Raw genomic sequence first — 22413 nt, forward strand, 5'->3', positions numbered from 1 at the left:
CCTATCATTTGCAGCTTTTCTATGTACTCCTTTGAACTTTACAGATGCATAATTATACTACATGCAAATGGAGAGATAGTTTTACTTTTTTCTTTTTTTTTTCTGTTTAAATACACTTTAATATATACTGTTGATTCATTAACATTAACTCATAGCCAACAGCACTATAACTCAGGCCTGAATGAATCTCATGGAACACACATATTTTGTCTATAAGGCACATCAGCATGTCCTTCTTGCACTTGGGAACACTGAATTGCATTTCAGTCCTACACTGAGGGATCTTTTAAACAGTGAGATTGCTGACAAAGAACACAAGAATGCAAAAAATGTGGCACTAAATAGATTGCAAAAAGGACACTTGTATAGAGTACAAGAGCTAAAACAGGAAGGCAGAGCATCACTCTGTTCAACCATAGCAGGGAAAATATTTTGCTGCTCTGTGCATGTCCAGGAACGACCACAAAGGTGCTGAGAATATTGACTTGGGGATTATAGATAAATATCAGAGATCATCAGGGTATACCCAGCATTTAGCTCAGGGCTGGACACAATGAATTGCAGGTACTCAATAAATGTCATAGTTAAATATTTAGTATCTTTGTACACAGAGTTTAGACATATGTGATACCACAGATTTTAGTCTCTTCAGCCATGATCCAGGTAAAACGATGATTATAAAGATGATGATCATAATGTTAAGAGCATAATTTAACAATAACAACAATGACAACAGTAAAACCACTGGACATAGTAATAGTGTTAATAGTAGCAATAACTAGATCAATGACCATATATTTCCTTATATTTTTCTAGTACTTTAAGAAAGCGTCTTTATCTTTGTTGGGTTTTCTTGAATTTGCGGACCGTCTTAATTATCAAAAGCACCTGAACGCATATATCCAAAATATGCAAATGCCAAGGAGTCCATGTTGAAGCATTACATTTGTTCTACCGTTTCCTTTTTATAACACAACTTGCTTTATCTTACCTATTTGCACTGGTTAATACTTTTAGCACAAGTCAAATAGTATTGGAGCCGGTGACATTCCTGTCTTATTCCTGACTAATGGGAAAGCTTTTACATATGCAGGCATTTGCCTGCATTCTAGAAAATTATTTACTTTTTAAAATGTGGTCAGACCACGGCTATTCTTATAAGCAGCTGCATTGTCACTCACGTTGACGCACATGTGCTTTTTCTTTTCTGAGGAAGAGAAAAGGGCTGTGCTACGGCCTCTGTGCCCAGAAGACTTGCCCAGTGAGTGAGCCTGACATGGGAACAAGATTTGCTTGCAGTTTATGGTTAAAAAAAAGGGCTAAGAAGTGTGCCTGTGAGTTTTAGGTATTGTTTTATCTCCACTGTATTTGGAAGGTCATACTAGATTCTTTGAATGCCAATTCTTTCCTTTAAAAAGTTCAAGTTAACTTAGTCAAGATGCTAAAATATTTGTGTGCACAGAAGCAGTTATATTAACGGGATAAAAAAGCCTTTCCAGCCAGCAAGGCTGCCCTGACCTTCATGAAGTTTCAAAGTTGATGTGCTCCTGAAAAGCTTGCCTCTTTCTGCTTGCTTTGTCTTGTGCCTAATCTACAGTCAGAACAAGTGTTTCTCTGTAAAAGACTTCCTTCTCCTCGTTTGCTTTTTATTTCCCACAGTTGGGGCCATTTGTGAGCTCCTGAACTAACAAACAAAGCAAAGTAACTCTCAAAGATGTTGTGCTCAAAATGGTAATTGAAAGGCCTAAAGAAGTATAATGGAATCAAAGCAGGAGGAAACCTGAATGTAGGAAGTCTCTTCAGCGCTGGATCCAATGGTGCCTACCACAAACACTTCGGGTTTTGCAAGCTCATCTAAGCTAAGTCTGGGTACGTGCCAAGCCTGGCTTTACAAAGGCTCATGGCATGAAGTGTCCTTGGGGTGAGTTACAGGGGAAGGCCTCGGTCTTTCATTAGAATCAATTAAGTCCCAAAGTACTGACACTCTGTTCCGCCTCTGTTGGCATTTTGAAACCATATTTAAAATATTCTATGGTTGTGATTTCAAGGGTAATGCTCCTTGGATTCTCCCCAAGCTTACACGTTTTATTTTTGGATGTGTAAGTCAAAAAAAAAATCATGTCAGTTTATGTTAAACCTGTATCATATTTGTTTCTTAACGTTTATCGTCTCTAGTTTATCGATGGGAAAAATGTGAATCAGAGAAGTTAAGGGGTGTGCCCAAAGTGACAACGGCAAGGCCAAACTCAAACTAGGTCATACGGAGCCAAGTTCTACATTCATTCCATTATGCCATCTCCATGTGCACTGAAATTATATACACATTAATTATAAATGCACCTAACATACGTGAACAAATGCGTGTGTACATAGCACGTACCTTGTTATACCAAAATCCTAACTGACACAATAGACAACAGACGTGACCGCTGTCATTTCAGGAACATTATTCTAAGCAGAAAGTTCCCTGCTGCCTTTAAAACTGGAATCCATTTTCAAAAATTGATTCACTCACAAATTGCTAGGCATGGATCTATTACAAACAATGAAGTTTTACCATTGTTATTGTTTTTTTAATAGGAAATCCTACCTCAGAGTTGGTTTGCTGCTATATTTTATCTCTATATAATTTTATTAGTTCCAGCATTTTCCTAACCTAACTACAGAAGGAAGTTCGGGGTTACTTTCTTTTTCACCTCCTAAGAGGGAGAAGGTGCTGAGGAAGATAAAAACTCCTGACAAAGGAAGTGATCCTTGGGAGTTCCTTGAACTAGGGAATCATGGAACAGCTTTAGCAAAAGTGATTTCTTCTGGAACACCTGGGTGGCTCAGTCGATTAAGTGTACGACTTCAGCTCAGGTCATGATCTCGTGGTTCGTGGGTTCGAGCCCTGTGTTGGGCTTTGTGCTGACAGCTCAGAGTCTGGAGCCTGCTTCAGATTCTGTCTCCCTCTCTCTCTGCCCCTCCCCCCTTTGCATTCTGTCACCTTCTCTCTCGAAAAATTTTAAGAGAAAAAAAAAAGTGATTTGTTCTTACCCTCACCTGCCTTTAAGGAGGTGCAAAGGTGGAAGGAAAGGAGAAGACACAGTCTAAATCTTAAAGATAAGATTTTTGAAGAAGAAGGCCAGTGAGGAATTTCCAGCACATGGCTTAAAGACAAAAGAAGAATGGACTCCTCAAGGCTGTGAAGGGCAAGGTTAACCTGAAGAATGCAGGTCCCAGACCTCTTAGCCCCAGTGAATACACTCTCTTTGGCAGAAAGCCTTTGTGGCTAATTAACTCAATTAACTGCCTTTGTGGGGCCTAAGGATTTTGGAGATTATCTGAAAGAGATTTTTAATCTCAGGTTTGGCTGTGAAACATACGAATACAAGCTGATTTTCATATGTTTATAAATCAAAGTAGGACTTGAATAAGAAAAGCATATTAAAATCACAAAAGCACATATCATGAGTCTCTGAATCAAATCAATGTAATTTTTAGATTATTATTTGGGCATGAATATCTTTGCTGTCTTTCATGAATAACAATGAAAGCCACATACACAATATTTTATAGTTATCAGGTATAGTATTCCAATTTTAAGTTGAGGATGAGACTAATAATAAAACTTGCATGAGCCCAGCACATCACAGATCTGAAAATATCTCAAAAGATCTTATTTTATTCTTACACCAACTCATGAAGTATGTAAGGTAGTATCCCCATTATACAGAAAAAATTGAGTCTCACAGAGAGAACTACCTTCTATTTGGTAACATAGACAGGAATTGGTTAAGTGCTGACTTGAACTTGGGTCACCTGATTCAAGGTCAGTATTCCCTCCTTTATACCAAATGCTTCCTCTAGTGAATTGTATATTCTGTATATATAGATGTGTAGGGTGGAGTTTCTAAGATATATCTGATCTTGAGAAGGAAAAAGTGGGTTTGGACCTCTTTACCTGTGTACACCCAAGGTGTCCACCTAAACAATCCATGTGAGTTTTTTACTAGAAAAATAAGTGTAATGGTAATATTTGATGTAACTACTCCCAGTAAGACAAGGAAGTGAAACTTAAGAATGAAGCTTGTTAAGTCTTATTATGCAAATGGCAGGCATTATATATTACTACATATTTCTATCCATTGATCCTTTGGAAGAGGCATGCTCTAGACTTTCTTAAATTTGCTGTGAAGATGCAGTAGCTCATATGGGTTGGATAGAGGTATGGGGAAAGTTGTGAAAACCCATAATTTCTCCTCCTTGGTGATGTGCGCCCCTGTGACCCATAAACTCAGCCGCTTGAGTGGAGGCTATAAGGAGGCTGGGGTATTTTGCTCCATGCCCAGGATGCATGGCTGGCTCTGAGACATTCTAATGGCTGCAGATGGCACTATGTTCCCCAGGCAGCCATCTTAAGAAGTGTCCTCCTCAGGGGCACCTGGGTGGCTCACTCAGTTAAGCATCCACATCTTGATTCTGCTCAGGTCGTGATCTCACGGTTCACGGGATCAAGCCCTGTGATGGGCTTGGCGCCGATGGTGCTGATAGCGTGGATCCTGCTTGGGATTCTCTCTCTCTCCTCTCTCTGCTTCTCCCCCCACTTGTATACACGCACTCTCTCTCTCTCAAAGGTAGATAAATAAACCTATTTAAAAAAAAGTATTCCCCTCATAATTAGCAGAGCCAGGTAAGTTTCTCTTCCTGCAAAAATTTAGCAAAGGTAGCAAAGACTTAGCCTTGCCTTTGAGAAGGTGGCACAGGGCAGTGGTTGAGAAAGCAGGCTCTGGAATCCAACTACTTAAGTCTGAACTCTGCCCTACTCGAGTTACAAAACCCTGCTTTGCCTTTCCCACAAAATAGTTTCCTATTTCTATTTCCTATTTCTAACATAACAAATTACCACAAACTTGGCTTAAAACGACACGCATTTATTACCTCCTCGCTCTGTAAGTCAGTAGTTGGGAGTATAGTGAGGCTCACCTGTGTTTTCTACTTAGAGTCTCACAAAGCCAAAATCAAGAGGTCAGCAGGGCTGTGTTCCTTTCCAGAAACTCTGGGGGTGAATCCGCTCCAGGCTCACTTAGATTGTTAATGAAATTTAGTTCCCTGAGGTTCTAGGCCCGGGGTCCCCGTTTCCTTGTGGGCTGTCGGCTGGAGCACCTCTTAGCACCTCAAGGCTGCCTGCGTTCCTTGTCACACCGCCCCCTCCGTACCTGAACTAGTGACGATGTTTCCAATCATCTCACATTTGGAATCTCTGACATTCCCTCTGGCCGCCTCTCTTCCCATTCCAGCCGGAGAAAGTCACCTGCTTACGGGCTCATTTAGGACATCTGAATCTTTGCAACGTGAAATCCACAGGACCGTTTTATATATTTTATATTCTGTACTCATGCTAGGGGATCTCAGTGAGGAAAAGGATGTTTATTTGCCACCAGATATTGTAGCTCTGAGGCACAAGAATCCTACAAGTTGGGACAACAGAACAAAACTGAAGATGAAGGAAGAGTTTTCATGTAGACACGGAGATCCCCGAGGCTCTGATTTGTGTGACATTTGTGAAGTGAAATTCAACATGTTGTTTCTGGCTGACTTGAAGCCCTTGTCATGGATGTTTTATGATTCCAAAGGAACAAAGTAGAGGAAAGTTCCCAAAGGGAAACTGGACAGGTGTTTTGGGGCTACAAAACATTTACTTAGTTATATGGTGAAGGGTATCTGTTTGATGGTGGAATCATTAAGTTGCCTAGGGTCATGGGTTGGAACACGCTTTGGTGGTTTCTAAAAGAGATCTAGAATGCCTTTTCTTTACCAAAATAATCTTTTTGTAAACGTGTCCTTGATACAGAGGGCTTGGATTAGTTGAGACAACCTCTTTTCTCTCTATTGTCGGAGGGGCTGTGGCAAAGAGAAGCAGAGGCCTGGATTGACAGGGGCTCTGGGGGGGTTGGTACTTAGGCCTGAACGCGGCCTTATGGACAGAGTAATGGTTTTCTGGTGGTAATACTGATCGTGCACAAGTTTATACCTTGGAAACGGTTAGTTCTCACTTACTGAGAAGGTCATGGCCCTGGAGACACAGAGTGGCTTCGAAGCTTTTGAAAGAAAATCTCCTGATACCCTTCGTCAACCTACTTAGTTTGGCCTTGCCAAGGGAAACATCTAAGTTCGCCTGGATTCTCCACCTCTTCCCAACTGCTCTGGAGAGAGGTCTAATTCCACATTAGGCTGATAGAAAATCAACCAAAGCAGAACTTGAACAATGTGTACATTCAGAATCTTATAATGTACGCTTTCAAGTTAGTTTTTAAAAAAGGGTGTGCACATCAGTCATCTGGTTTTAAAACTCTGAGTCACCGTGACCTCAGGCATCTAGCACACCTCCTAGCACATGGTGTGAACCCAAGAAATATTTGCGGAATACATACTGTTAAATGATTTCTCGTCTGGTCCTAAAAAAATTCTACAAGAAAAGCCTCACTGATAATTTTTTTGTTTTTCTGGTTACCATGAATCAGTTCTGTGCTTTGAAGATCCAGCATACCTGCCATGTAGGCCCCGCTGAATATGTTACCACCTGCTATCCATTCACTCATTTTAAACCTACTTAATGTGTATCTGTAACATTCTAGGCACACTGAATTGCCATTTAATCCAATTGTTATAAAACCCTGGAAAAAAGTATGGAAATGAATACAGTTCCATGCTTTCTTTGTATTTTACTCAACTTGGTCTTGTATTTTTAAATGATGCAGAAGTTGAGGTTGGCTTTGCTAAGGAATGGCTAGTTTAAAAAGTGAATTAGCAATAAAGACTTAGAAATATTGCAAGTGGGTTGTTTTGTATCAGTCTTTGGGGCTTGCTTTTAGATTGTGTGATTCCCATAGGATCTCAACCATGGTGTCCTTTCCAGGAATCTGTATTTTAGTCTTGAAAATACTCTGGGGGCACCTGGGTGGCTCAGTAGGTTGATCATCTGACTTTGGCTCAGGTCATGATCTCGTGGTTCATGGGCTCGAGCCCTGTGTTGGACTCTGTGCTGACAGCTCAGAGCCTGGAACCTGCTTCAGATTCTGTGTCTCCCTCTCTCTCTGCCCTTCCCCCACTCACACTCTGTGTCTATCTCCCCCCTCCTCCCCCCAAAATTTTAAAAATAAAAAAAAAAAAAGAAAATACTCTGAAGCAGTACAGATTTAAGTAGGTGGCTGTAGAATTTATCGTCCCAACTGAGGCAATTTAAGAGTGAATGGGAGTTACACCAGTGTAACAGGTGTAAATGGGTCTCTCTCAGGCAATTAGGGTCTTATGGTCATCCTAGGGAAAGACACAGGTTGAAGGATTAGGAGTCACCACACATGGCTGCCCTGTCATGTGCATGTCATGTCCCCTTTCTGGGTTTCAGTTTATTTGAGTGAAAAGGAAAAGGTAAAGTAAAAAAGTAAAAAGTAAAGATGAACTCTCGTGTTTCTTTAAAATTCCACCATTTTATGATTATGAACAGCGTCAAAGGAGAAAGTCTCATAGTATTTTTGAAACCAATTCAAACTAAGAGGCAGTGCATGAAATAATCCTCCTTTCTCCTTTTTAAAACTACATAGTTACAAGAACTTAAACCATGTTTTTTTAAATTTATTTTGAGAGAGAGAGAGAGAGAAAGAGAGCGTGCAAGAGAGTAGGGGAGGGGCAGAGGGAGAGAGAGGGAGAGAGAGAGAGAGAGAGAGAGAGAGAGAGAGAGAGAGAGAGAGAATGAATCCCAAGCAGGCTGTCAGTGCAGAGCCTGATGGGGGGCTTGAACCCATGAACCATGTGATCATAACCTGGGCTGAAATCAAGAGCTGTCCATTTAACCAGCTGAGCCACCCAGGCACCCCAAGCTTACAACAAGTTTTAAACCAATCAACGTTTGCTTACTTTAGGGTTGGCAAAAATTTCATCTTCACTTCCTGAACCTTTGTGTTGAGGAGTCTCAGGGCACATTTGGGCTGAGCAGGAAAAAGGACCTTGATTAACTAGTGATGGCCTCTGGGGTCATGAGAACAGGAGACAGAAGTAAGGAGAATGGAGAGATTTTAGGATATGAGTGTGGGCCAGTCCTCTGCCATAACTGGCCTGAGGTCTCTGATGCTAAAACAGAAAACAAGAAAATCCTCTCATATTTAGGGTAAATCTGCCCCATATTGATATCTAACATCGTGTTAGTCTCACCCACATATGTTCTCCTCCTCCTTGCTCTCAAGGCCCTTTCATAAACACTCACATACCAGAGTTCAAGCAATGGTCCTCATCCCCAGCTGCTAACAAGCAGGATCATGCAGGATCTCTGAGGGTGCGGCCCAGGCTTCAGTGGTTTCAACACCCTGGGCCCCTACAAGCAGCGCACCTTACTGTGCGGCCAGGATAAGGGACCAATGGCATAGAGGCTAGAACAAGAGATGGGAGGCAGGGAATCTAGCTCTCAGTCCTTGTTCTCAAGTAAGGCTGTGGATATATCACTCATCTTAGTTTGTGAAATGAATTTGGACTCTTAGGTGCCTCTAGCTCTAACTCTCTGAGACCGACACGTGAAAAGGTGAAGAATATAATGATGTGTTGACTCAGACAATATACATGCCCTCTTTCTTGTAAATTCAAGGACAGCTGACTTTGTTGTCAAAGAGAGAAATCTACAGTAAATGATCAGGAAGCAAATACATATCCCTCTTCCATGCATGAACAGTCACAATCTCTTGAAGGAGATGGCTAAGTTATACAATACCATTGATACAATCTTTTTGCCAGGTTGTTCTCTCAGACGATTGTTTTAAATACGGTAGAAATCCGTGGACATAATTTACTACTTTCAACACATTGTCTAATCACTTGCACCAATGACTTTAGCAGATCGTTTGGCATTCTTACCATTTAGTAATTTGACATCTTACCTGAGTGACAGCAACATTTGTCCCATCGGTGACTTCCACACTCATATTATAGATGGACCTCTGCTCCGCATCCAAAGGTTTGGCAATGACAATGGTCCCAACACCCTTCTCTGCGTCAAAAGAGCTGTCAAAATTCCCCCCTGATGATTTCACAAAAACAACATGAAATTAGCATATCTGAGAAGTTATTACGTCTATTGAAGCATATAGCTTTAAAGGGAACTCTTATATAGAAATATTTTTTGACAGGCATCCCTCTGGCTCAGTTTTGTACATCTTAAATGGGACCTCTATTTCCAACTTAATTTATATTACAAAACACAGCCTCTTCAATGCATAACAAATGTCACAAAAAAGAATGTATTGCAAAGAAAAACCTCAGCACTAATGTTACAGAAGTGAAGCATAAACTGAGTCAGTAAAATATTTAGAAAACTGCAGGCCTTCCAACCCCCTGTGGCTATGGCTTCTATGCTAAGGATTTGTAGACCTTTCTGCTTTTCTAAAGTAGATTAAATTCTAAGTAAACAAATAGTTCAATTATTAACAACACTACGTAGACACTCTTGAATCTATTTTAGGATTGATGGTAAACTCTGGTTGGTAGAGTTCAGATCCCCTCCATTAGATGTCAGAAATAAAATTATAAATACTAGAAAATAAGAAAAAGCCAAAAAATTGAGTTTCATATAAAAATTCTATATCTGTAAGTTGGGATATTTACAGAAAAATTGTCTTTTGCCATCCTGACAGTGCAAATTATTTTTCTCCCCAAAAGGTAGAAAGTTTATGGGACATTTACAAAACGAAATCTGGAAGGAAGTAGAAGAAAACATCAGCTTATGTGACATCAACTTATGAAACAATCAGTGTGAAAGTTTAAAAAACTTTCCTTCCCTCTCTGTTGGACTAGGAATACCTGATAATGTGCTAAGACAACACAGGCCTTTTTAAAATTACTGTAGCTGTTTTCATCTCTGTGAACTAAAATGTGATTTATGATTTTTCCCCAAATGAAAGTTGTTGTTGTTTTAAGGAGGAGAGAAGATAATGGTACAAACGTTGGATGGATTTTAATTAAATATCACTATATGTTCACAAGCTCCATTTATTTCAGTCTGAAATTCCATGATGTCAATTACTTTTGTTCTTGGACAGTAATTTTATTTAGCCATAGCACACGGGGCGATTCACTTACTGAATTTCATATTTTAGAAAAGAAATCTTGGGTTCTCTTCCATTCAACATACTTTACATTTCATTTTGCTGGTCAGTGAACAATACCGTATACAATATCTAGATATTACAATTACAAATGAGTGGATGAGTTAAGGGAAAGGAGAATTTTACCTGAATTAGTAGAATTTGATATACAGTGACACAGAATAAATCACATGGTTTACTAAAAAAAAAAACCCTGGTCATATATATTTCAATACTTATTGCTTGCAGCTGTCATATACACTTAGGATTACTTAATTGCTAGAGAGAACATAATTGCCCTTGACATTTAATTAAAGTTATGGAGATACAGGGGACCACAGAATTGCTTGGAGATGATATATTTTTCAAAAATTTCATCTAAAAAGAGACTCATCTTCCAATTAATATCTTTAATTGATTTACTGAGGAGCACTCCAAAAAAAAAAAAATCTTTTGAAGAACAGGAGAAGGAGAAAAAGGAGGAAATCTGGGCTGAACAGGGAAGTAAGCCTCAGGTCACCGTGTCTCTTTCAAAGGGAGTGCTTCCTGTTGATAACCACATGAAATAAAGCGTAAGGCTGATTCAGGGATTTTGAATAACCATCCTAATGAGCAAAGGAAAATAATTTGCTATCAACTGGTACATTCTGAGGAAAAAAAAACCAAAAACACTTTGCCATGGAAAATTTCAAAGAAACGACATAAAATATGTCAGACTTGTGTAGAAGGAAGCGTAGAGTGCCACTTTTTGGCTGTTTTGGGTGGGGACTACTTCATATTTTAAATCAGACTTAAAATCATCTTCAGAATGTTTTCCTAACCGGGTTGTTGGCTTTCTTAAATATGAAGAACACATTTTTGTGTGTGTGTGTGGGGGTGGGGGGTGGGCAGGGTAAGGATAGAGGATAAGGAAATTATTTTAGAAGGTGGAAAGTTGTAGGCAGAGGCAAAGTAGAAATTATGCAAACTATAAAACTTTGGTGTGCTCCAGTTTAAAGATGAATGAAAATAAAATTTAGAGAACACCCAAGCAAAGATTTCCAGTTTCAGTTCCTGTTTAAATGGGGAAATCCTATGTGCTCTCCCTCACTGCCTGAGACTCACATTTTCCTCAGGGCCTTGTGATGAAAGGCATAATCATTTCATGGGCTGAGTGGCATAAAATTTACATAAATTACATATGACATGTAGATTGTGTTTTCTTATTACTCATTTTTTATATCAAAAAGCATTTCTGGCTAGTTTTATGGTTGTAATTTTTTATAATTCTCACTCCTCTGCATGTGTGCATGCGCGCACGTGTGTGTGTGTGTGTGCGCGTGTCTCCCTCATCCACTACTACAGTTTCAAATGCTCTGGACCAGAAAGCTCTAAAGGGGTAGGGAAGTAGACAAATGGAAAGCATATCAAGGGGAACTTGAGAGAGAGAGTCTGTGAAGTGTTTCTCAGTCCATCAATATGGCGAGCAGCCTCTGGTAGTTACTTCCAGGGCATGTGCTCCCAGTTAAACCAAGATATCACGGGAAACAAGGTTCCCAAAATCTTGCCTGAGTTTTAAAATGAATTTCTGACAAGGGACACAGAATCTAGACCAGCAGTTCACCATCAACCCTCACGCAATTTAATAACCTACCACTTAGGCATCCCATTTCATAAACGACGCCATATCTCTCCCCCAGGGCTCATTTCTCAGGCTCCCTTTTAGCCTGAAAGGTGATTTCATTTCATAGGAAACCATGTCCAATTCATCTGGGGTGAGAGTATCAAATGGTAGGAGTCCATTTTCACTAGCAGCATTCCGTTTAAACAAGATGTGCTTCCTCAGAGCCAGTAACACAACATGCAAAGCCAGAGTATGCTGGTGCAGCAGCGTTAGGCTAAACAAAAGGTGGGGGCAGGGGAGAACACCGCCGAGCTGGTCTGAGTTTCAACAAAGTGGGAAAGTAGAAAAGTCACAGCCTGAGCGTTGCTGCAGGGGTGTGCGGCAGAGATGGTTAAAAGCAAGGTTGTGAACAGCCCACATAACAGATAGTTCATGTCAGGGACATTCCTCTGTGACCATTTTTGGTAAAGACGGGTGTACCAGAGTAAACAGAGAGCAGAAGAGGAGGGTTGGATTTCTACTGGGTTCTAAAGTTAAATGTACCAAGTCATAATGTCCTAAAAAGCTTCAAAAATGGGACGAGAGTGAAAATACTTTAAGCCAGCAGCTACTGCTTGCATATTTTCGGCAGCCAGGGCATTGGATCATGATTTGGTCAAGTCTTTCTTTAAAGAAGGGTCCAAAGTACCACCATCTCTCCATAATGAGATCCAATGGTGGGTATCACACCACTGTCCTCTTTAGAGACGTTTCCAGGCTCCTCCCCTAGCACATGATTCCATTCCACTCTGTGTGTAATTATAAAAACACCAACCAAAATCTAGTAGTCACCAAGGGGGAAGTGTTATGTGAGAAGCTTCCAAAACACTGAGCTGCTGAATGTCAATGAATTAAGGGAGTCGTTCACAAGCTGTTCATTCAAGTTCAGCATGTACAGCAAACTTAAGGAAAAACGCTAAACACCGATTACGGTTTGATCATGAATAGTTTTCTGTCTTGGAATGAAGCAAGCACAGTATAGGGCCGAAAAGGATATTTACATGGAAGGCAGGAGATGCTGGGTGGAGGTCAGGAAACAGTGGTAGGAAGGAAAATGCCTTCTACAATCTGGTTTAAAATTCATTTTCTTAAAATAACGAATATACAAAGTGTTGTTTAGGCTTTTTATTATTTCCCTGAAACCTCTTCAGATGTGCTTCATGGTCTATATTGTTGTGACAGAGAAAAGAGAGGGTCATTTGGGAGCAAATTAGGGACAGAGTGCAGAATAGGAGAACTGAAGTATTTGATGTTAATTGAATGATTTTGAGCAAACGCTACTCGAATGGATAAACCGGTGTATTAGAAGTGGTAGACAGACATGGCTTCTCTCAGGAGGGATGGGTAAGAGTTTTGTGATAAAGAAATATGGCCACTTGATTAGGAAAGACCCAATCTATAGTCAGAGAACAGGCCTGCTGCTAAAGAGTTCACTTGCCCACTTGATCCAATCCTAACGGATGGCTCCACTGGGGACAAGGTTCAAGAAGGACAGGTGTAAGCTTAGGAGACAGAAGCAGCCCAGAACCCAAAGAACCTATGACAGACGAAGAGCCAAGGTGATCAGCAACACAGATAAGTACTTCAGCTAGAGTTGGACCTATGTGCTAGCTTGCACTGTCAGAGAGTTGTTTTCAAATACAATAAGCAAAGACATTTTAAACGTTTACTCTCGAGAAGAACAACCATTTTTTCTAATCGAAGTATCAGGTGAAAAGCTAGCAAAATGGGTGGCAGTGTCCGCCATCAACTGTGGGTCGAGAGGCATTGTTTGAAGTATGTAATAGCGGTGGTCGTTCCATACAGACATTTGCCATCGGGATAAAGATGCGGGGAATGAACTGTGAACCAGATTGTGTGCACATTACAAAGAATGTAAATCAAGGAGCCGCTGGGTTGAATCATAGTCTCCTGAGAAGTGTGAAGATATGTGACAAAGCCACAGAGGATTATGGGTTATTTTTGTTCCCTTCGTTTTCTTTCCCTTTTAACACAGAGAATGAACATGCTGTGCATTGGGCTGTTTAAACACGGAACAGCTGAACTTTATTATGTTTCCTTTTAATTACAGCTTTCTTAACTGGGTTACAAGTGGAGCTTCTGTTTCTGGAAGCTGAGGAGGGTCTAGCTACATAATACTGTAAGCAATGGTCTCTTTGGAGGAACAGAAAAGTGACTGGCAGATCAGTGGTACGGGGGGCCAGACTTGGGAACAAAATCTTGCTTGCTACAGTTTTTGTGAATTCCTATTACAGTGGGAGGAAAACGAAGGAAGTTAAACAACACTCAGGTAGATCTGGAAATATGGAAATGAGGAGACAATACTCTCAGGGGAAAAAGCATGCAGAAACACTCTTTCCGCTTACTTAATGAGAATTCATTCGTTATAGCATTTGTAAGTTGTTAAGTGCTAGGTCAGGACGTCGCATGCTCTGTAACCTTGAGTGTCTGTATAGGTATCTAAATACACTAGGTCTATGATGGAACCAAATCTTGACTCCACTGGAAGAGTCACAGAGTATTTACCTGGGCAAGACCGATAAATACGCCCGACATCTCATCTCAGATCCATGTTGACAGTGTATGTCAACACTCAACCACAGTATACTGTCAAGTTTCTCAAGCATTGGGAAGCACGATTCCCTCTCTTTTCCCTTTGTGTTAGCTTGGCCAAGGAAGATGCTTAGGCAAGGAGAAAGGGAAGAGAGTGGAGAGTCTGGATGGCCCAGGATAAATAAGCAAGAAATCTCGAAAGTGAGAAGGAAACATCTGAATACGATAAAGAAAACAATAGGTTTTTAGAGAAGGGGAAAGACACTGTCAGCAGATTGAAAAAAAAAATGACTCTGTTAGATTAGAAAGGATTCTCAAAAGGGGGATTTGGTGGAAAGGGGACCATACTGATACTGAAAGCAACCCCAGCATCTGGAGGAAAGATTTAACTTTGGTGGTGACATAGAGTTGGTGTTTCAAGATGTTGTTGGCTGGATGTGGGGATGGAAATAAAACCACATTCTGTTTGGGCACTGGGCCCAGTAAGCTCAATCTGTAAGAGAAGGTCAGCTAGATGATACCAGATCTACAGTGAAATCTCTGTGGTGGAAGCATCTAGACTAGAGGGACAACCCTGTAGGTCTTCATGTAGAGAACTACTCCATGTACTGATACGGGGAGGATTCTTTAGGAAGAGTACGGCATTTAGAAGCACGAAGGTGGTGAGACATGGAAACTGCTGCTATGTTTTTGATAATGATTTCTGGATGTGGATTTGGAGCAGCCTGAAGAGATTCACTCCAGGGAGGGCTGTCATCTGTAAACTACCCCTCTCTTCTTGGACTAGCTCTCATTTTGTCCAAGGGGCTATGGTTGCTATGGCTGGAAAGACACTGGAAGGTCACCCTGACTCTGAGGTCATCTCAAGAGGCATTAGTAGGGTTAATGCATTGGCTGGCTGGAGCATCTCCTCCATCACCATGGTTTATTCCACTCTCCCTGAAGCAATCAACAGAAGCACTGGCAGGAGGAAGGAATGAGGAGAAAAAGACGTTGACCTAAGGGTTAAGAATGAGATTGGATTGGGGTGCCTGGGTGGCTTAGTCGGTTAAGTGGCTGACTCTTGATTTAGACTCAGGTCGTGATCTCATGATTTGTGAGTTCGAGCCTCCTCATCAGGCTGTGAGCTGACAGCACAGAGCCTACTTGGGATTCTCTCTCTCCCACTCTCTCTGCACCCTTTTCCCAGCTCATGCACACACACACACACACACACACACACACACACTCTATCTCTCTCTCTCTCTCTCTCTCTCAAAATAAATAAACATTAAAAAGAGAATGATCATTGATCAACAGAAATGAAAATGCACAATAGCACTAACAATGCGAACATGAAAACGTGCAGGTAATGTTACATGCAGCATTACTAGGCATGCTTACCTCCACCCAATCACACACACACACACACACACACACACACACACACAGAAATGCTAAGGAATTGCAAACTGACTTGGATATCTGGGGTCAGAGCGTCAGAGAAAGGTATGCTTTGTAGGATTTGTGCTGTGTACAAATAAGGGGTTCCTGGGTGGGCGGAGATGGTAGCAGGTTGTGTTGTGGGGCACGAGGTTGCAGACGTGGATCACATGAGGGAGAGAAGCAGTGCTGTGGGGTGCAGAGGTGCTTGTGAACTGGTGCGTCAGGGGAGGAAGGAGGTACGCTGGTGGCTGATGAGAGACAGCAACCCCTCCCACAGCTTAGGACAGCACACCAGGAGCCCTGTTGCCTGTTGAGGGTTGACTGCACTCTTCTCTGGGATATTTAAAAGAAATCAATCATTATTGCACATGCCCCTAGAGGCCTGGTATCAGGGGGCACATGTGCAAACCAAGATGCATTTTCTACAACTCCGACTGGGGGCGGCAGTGAAGGAACCACGAAGGATGACAGCGCAGACAATCAGGTGAGGCACGTGTGCCACCAAGAAAGAAGAAGCTGCATGAGATAATAACTTTGTGGGCTGAAAACTAGTGAGAAGATACGGAATCTAAGACATCTTTCCTGGATCAGAAGAGGTTCCACTTCTAATGCATTAAGTGGAGACGAAGAAGGAGTTGAAAGTTCAGAATGAGGATGGTCATGTACAGGGATGGCGTGACTAATGCCAACTAAGGAAAGCAAAGACATTCTACCAGCATTCCGTAAGATGAAATATGTAGAAAACACGCCCGTTTTGGGGGAGTTCACAGGACCTTCTACTGAGGTTTGGTTGGAGGCCACGGGGCATTCTTTTTCCTGTGCCTCATGAAAACAGATGTGGAATGTTCTAAATGCTTTCTCCAGATCCAGCCATTCCTGGGAAGAGAGGTAGGTTCCTGCCCATCCGATCCAGGCAATGACAAATGGAGGGAAATGATTCCCACAGACCAGGTTTCTGGATTCCCGGCCTCCCACAAAGAACCGTGGGAAGTCAGACCCAGCTCAACCCGGTGTCAGATCCAGGGCTGGCACATTCTCCCCGTTCTGTCCTCCAGGCTAGGGGCTGTTTTGTTTCGCCGTCCTCAGCACTGGTTTCCCCTGCACCACCTCTCCCTGCCTATGTGTGGAGGGCAGGGCTGCTGTTCTGCCCTCTCCTTTTGCAGCCTGCTTGCTCATTTTCTTTCAAAGAATTTAAAGGTTGGCTCCCAAGGTCTGTCCTACATGCTTCCGTCTGCTTTCTCTATTCTGTTCTCATAGGAAGCTCTCACTGGCTATATATCTGGGTTCCATTTCCTGTCTTTACTTTTGTGGATGGCAGCCAGGGACCCCTCTTGGTGGAGCTTTTTGGTCTATGAATGGCACTACCGCGGCAAAACAGAGGTGTTGGGATAAATTTTAATTTATTTTTCAATCGGAAAAGGCCCAAAAACCCAACCTACAAAATGATAAAAACAAAACAACAAAAAGCCCATATACCTCAAAAGCAAAGAGAAAAAAATCTTTTTAAAGAAATCAAAACCACCCCTCCCCCCAAATTCAAACCCCATCAAACCTCAAACAAAGGAGTCAGTGGATACGAGTAATGCAATAGTTGTTAGAGGCATGTATGAAATCTGTGGGCTGCACTTCAGCCTGTCACAGGCAGTTATGAAAGATGTAATTTAATTTGCTTAAAAAAAAAAACCGTAAAAGGCAGATTGGATAGCTGTATTTTAGCAAATGTGTTTGCACTAAGGGTACCTTCTGTTGAACAGTTCTGCCCACAAGCTGTCTGTAGAATATAGAACATCTCTCGAGCATGCTTGCCACCTTGAAGCAGGGCAGTCGGGAGCAGAAAAAAAAAAAGAACAGAATGCAGAAAAAAGGTGAAGAAAAAGAGAGAAATGAAGGACAGCAAAGTCTAGTACCATCAATACATTTAGAAATGAGATTAGCCAAGTGTGACAATAGAATTTAAATGACACACAGAAAGACATTAAGATTGCAGTAAATAACATACTATGGAAAATCCAGCCAGAGAGCACTTTCTGTTCAGCTTAGCTACAGAGTTGGAACGAAAGCACAGGTCGATTATTCATTTTACTGGCTCTTTTGCATTCCAGCACTATATATCTTTTCGTCTTAGCACTAATTGTTAGTGGTTTTTTTTTTTTTAATTTTTAAATTTTTTGTATTTTTTTTTTGTTTTTGTTTCTGATTTTTTTTTTTTTTTTTTTTGCTTGTTCCTCCAGTCAATGATTACGTTGGCCAGTACTGCTCTGGGGGACTCAAACTTACCAACTATGTCAAACCACAGAGGGGTGTTAGCTGGCTGCACAGACACCACCCCCACAATCTCGGTGACTCTATCGCTTTCCATTACTGTGAAGTTATAAAACGGCTCATCAAAAGTCAGTGGTATAGGTGAAGGGGGTGGTTTCTTAATCCATTCAATGTGGAGGCGGGCCGTGGAGGATTTCTGTGGGCGCCCATTGTCCACTGCCTTTATCTACTCACACGGAGAGAACAGAGAAAGAGGTCTTAGAGCTCAGTCAGATCCCTGTGGAAATCTAGGTCTGTCACACATCTGTTGTTGGCCCAAGAATCCATCCTCATCAGTGTCAGCAAAGGGAAGGGAGAGTGGATCTGGGGAGAATGAGCTCAGGAATTGGGGGAGACAACTCAGTCACCTGGGGGTCCCACACTGCATTCACCAGAAGGTGATCTGAACCACCACCAACTTTACAGATGTGGACAACTTGAAAAGCAAAAGCGGCGCTTATCATTTTTAGTGTTTTATGGGCACAGATGATAGTTACATAGACAGGAATAGCTAATTTGTGAGTGTGTGTGTGTGTGTGTGTGTGTGTGTATGTGTGGTTGTGTTGTGCAGCTCCTTCCTTCTGCTTTATTCTGGAGAAGCACTCTATTCACTCAGAATCCCAGGAGGGTGATGGGCTAGGTGTGAGAGAGGCAGCAGCCTTGCTCTAACTGCCTCAGAAGCCTTTGAGTTATACCAACTCTGAAGGGGTGAAGGACTCTCTTGGTGAAAGCATGGGCTCCCAGAGACAGCAGGATAGGGAGGAGAGGTACCAATGACTCTCCTCTGTGATCTTATTTAAGAACTGAAGAAAGCATGTCTCCTCACCCAGCTGTGCAGGGTCAACTGCTATGGTGTCCTGGACTTCAATGAGGGTTCAAGTCCAACAAGCAAAAACCACTGATGGGAAATTTAAAAATGAGTTTTTAAATATCACATATTAAAAGTAACATGTATAGGTGCATGGCCAATCATCACAGCCTTTAAAACAGCAATTACTCACAGCACCCAAATGCTATATGTTCATGGATGATCACTTTGCCCCAGAAAATTCCTGTGAGATTGAAGACCCCTTGAAGATACAGGTCTTAGGTCAGGTTTCCTGGGAACAGAGCTTGAGACAGGGATTTGGGTACACGTCATTTTGCGGGTTGGGGAAGTGTTCTCAGGAGAAAGGGACTGAATGAAGCAGACGAACAGAGAAAGATGGTAAGTAAAGGCGTGGTCTCAGTTGAAATTTAATCTCAGCCTGATCCCATGGGGAGTTCTGAATCATCAATCCCACTGCTGTGTTGGAGACATCTGGAGGCAAGGGGCTAGACTTTTGTGTCAGTTATTCATTGGGAATGGGCTGATGGGCTGGGGCGGGAGTGGAGAATCTCTTGGGACAAGAAGTGTAGCCAAGGATGATCATCTCAAGAAGGGGGCATCTGTGAGCCCTTAGCAGCCAACACGCACAGCAGTTAGGGCATAGCTGCCCCAGCCTGGTAAAGAGGATCTGTGTGAGGCACCAACAGTTCCTACTATGGTCCATTCAGTCCTTAAAGACTCCCATTGTCAAATCTCACACAACTATAGTAGCACACATTATATCAGAGCTACTAATGGCAGACACAGAGCTAGTATTTTATTATCCACTTTTCTCTGCCCACTGTTCTGAGTATGTTATTGAGTAGGGAAAGAAAACCAAGTCCACACCATAAGAATGAACAGACAAATCAAGGGACTCAGACCATCCTTTAAAATCATAAAGGACTGACTTTATACAGCAGAGAAGGCTGCAAACTAAGAGAGGACAGCAGATGGTTCTAACTCTTGACCAACTCTTGTTGGGACCCTGGAAACTGCCCATCACTTGTAAGGATGACCAGTCCCCTTTCTGGCATAGGTGCTATATTTCTAAAGTGGTTGGGGGTGGCGGGAGCAGGCTGGCATTTTAGATACAGGAATTTAAATCTCTATTTGAGATAGTGCCCATGTTTTTTGTTTTTGCTTTTAATTTTCTAATGGCAAAAAACGTAGTCATTTTTTAACTTAAGCGTTTTCATTTTTTTTGCAGAACAAGCATAGCTGTGGTCTGTGTCTCACAATTTACACAGCTAAATTCATGTCCTATCACACTGTCAACAATTACAAGAGTTGTTTCTTTGGGAAGTGTTGGGGACACATTGAGTGACTGATATGTTGAGTGGTGGATGTGATATTTCACTCTGCTATTCCTCTACCCTCAGTTTCTATCTATGCTGAGTACCTTAACAATGATGTAAGGCTACAGGAAGTGTGGTTGAGTACAGACTGTGTACTGGGAATGGGGGAGGTTTGCTGACAGGATACAACCAAAGGAAATGATCTCATTATTTAAAATATCACTGAGACAGAAAGCAGCCTTCCAAACTTATTACTCTAAACTATTACTCTAAGATTTATTACTCAAAGGAATATACATGAATAAGAAAGTAACTCCCACCCCCCATGCATGTTATTGAGGTTCAGAAAAATCTTACCGTTAGGATGTCATAACTCCCTGCTGTAAACTGCTTTCTGGAAGAAACCATGCCAGTTTTAGGGTCAATAAAAACTTTCCATCATCATTCCCATCCACGATACTGTAGGAGATTTCTGCATTGGGGCCCTCATCTCTATCAAACGCAAAAGCCCTGTAAATGGGTTCTCCCCTCTTCTTTCGATCACGTTCTGGCAGCTTGATCTGGTAGACCTTCTCTGGGAACTGGGGCTTATTATCATTTTCATCCAAAACCTGAACCACCACCCAAATGGTGGACTGTTTTGGAGAGGAACCGCCATCTGTCACAGTCACCTGAGTTTATGAAAGAGAAAGCAGTTTGCAATCAGAACAGAGAAAAACTTTTCTTGCCACTCTTCCCTCTGCCCACCCCACAAAAGGTCTCTCCTATGCCTTAGGGCATCTCAACTTTCTTATTTCTGTATAGTTCATGGTCAATGCATAACTTTTCATAGTTCATCCGTAAAAGTAAGGATTGCCCTACATCAAGTAATGGAAATCATTGCTGAAAGGGCAGGAGGGAGGCAGAGCTCCCATTGTGCTGTGGTGTGGAGAGGGGGAAAAATACGATTGACTTTACAAATGTACCGCTTGTATAAGCTTAATGGACATAAAATATGCCCCCTAAGAGACACAAAAAGCAATATATAATCATTATTATATGTTAACCAGTGGGTGTTTCTTCTAATTCTTGGACAATGGTATCACCATCTAAATTCTTTCAGTGTTCACTTCCTTTTCTTTTTCCGTTTCCATGGACATGTAAAATTTGTGAGTTTTACATTGTCACTGTACAAAAAGAAAACTGAGCTATACGCTTCATAATTTTGATGGCTCATTGTAAGTGCATTGACAGTCACAATATATTTTTAACAGTAGCAAAATAATTTTTTTTTCTTGGCTCTGGGAAACCCGAGGGGATGGACACTTCTTCCCACATCTCTGAGATGCTATTCTTATGAGTATCTGGGAAGACCAAGAAAGAGGAACGAATGAAGAGCAGGTATATAAAGAATTTACATGGCCTATGTAAAGTCTTTGAGTCTTAGTGTGAATAATATTTTTGGGCATAGTGGTAATAGTTACTATCATATTAATAATTGTACGTGTAGATGGTGACACAGTTAATAACGCACTCTTGCATGCGCTGTATCATTCACTTCTCCCAAACACCCTCTTCAGGAAGTGGAGGTTTATTTGTTCCCACTGTAACAGAGGAGTAAATAGATGTCCCATTGCTACTAAGTGCCAAGCCAGCTATTATTCAATTTTTGGCAATCTTAATATTCCATGTGACCACAAACCTGGAAGAACCTATATCTTTGTCCTTTCAATCATTACCTGGAATAAGACAGCTTACTACATCAAAATATATATGGGAGGCTAGAAGGAACATAAAGACCTACTCGGCACCAATAAGAGAAAAACAAACAGTGAATCACAGCACCTGGTCATCCAGTTTTTCACCTAATAAAGCAACTGACAGGAATAATGGAACAAAAGGCCAAAAATGTGGGAAAACAAATTAAAGGCTTTTTGCAAAATGGGACGGCAATCTAGTTTAGTTCTCTTACAAGCCGCCTAGGAGAACGGCTTTAATAGACTTAAGATAAATTTCATAGGAGTTCTTGCTTTCTTTGAAAATCAATCAAGTTTCCCTCTAAAGTTATTTTCCCCAATTGGTTTGTTATGTTTCACAAAAGAAACACGTCAGGACCAATATGTGCCAGGGCTGAATTTTGACTCTTGAGGTTTTCCCGGACACACTGAGCTCTTAAAGAGGCACATTCTGCCGTTGCTGCTGAAGTAAAATATTATACTCCCGGGTGAGTTATGTTGACCAAAACACACTGATTTCTTG

At 41.5% G+C, this 22413-nt stretch overlaps 1 protein-coding gene across 1 annotated transcript in view; it reads right to left on the minus strand.

Moving 5' to 3' along the window:
• The window catches only part of FAT3 (FAT atypical cadherin 3), a 76004-nt gene extending 57510 nt beyond the window's left edge, over nucleotides 1-18494 (minus strand). Inside the window, exons 1-3 of the mRNA XM_032595063.1 lie at nucleotides 18399-18494; nucleotides 18007-18217; nucleotides 8907-9046 (exon numbers count right to left, since the gene is read on the minus strand). Coding sequence (XP_032450954.1) covers nucleotides 8907-9046; nucleotides 18007-18217; nucleotides 18399-18494 — 447 coding nt within the window. The remainder of the gene's footprint in view (nucleotides 1-8906; nucleotides 9047-18006; nucleotides 18218-18398) is intronic.
• Nucleotides 18495-22413: the final 3919 nt, after the last annotated feature.

Source organism: Lynx canadensis, chromosome D1 (assembly GCF_007474595.2).
Source record: "Lynx canadensis isolate LIC74 chromosome D1, mLynCan4.pri.v2, whole genome shotgun sequence".
NCBI lineage: Eukaryota > Metazoa > Chordata > Mammalia > Carnivora > Felidae > Lynx > Lynx canadensis.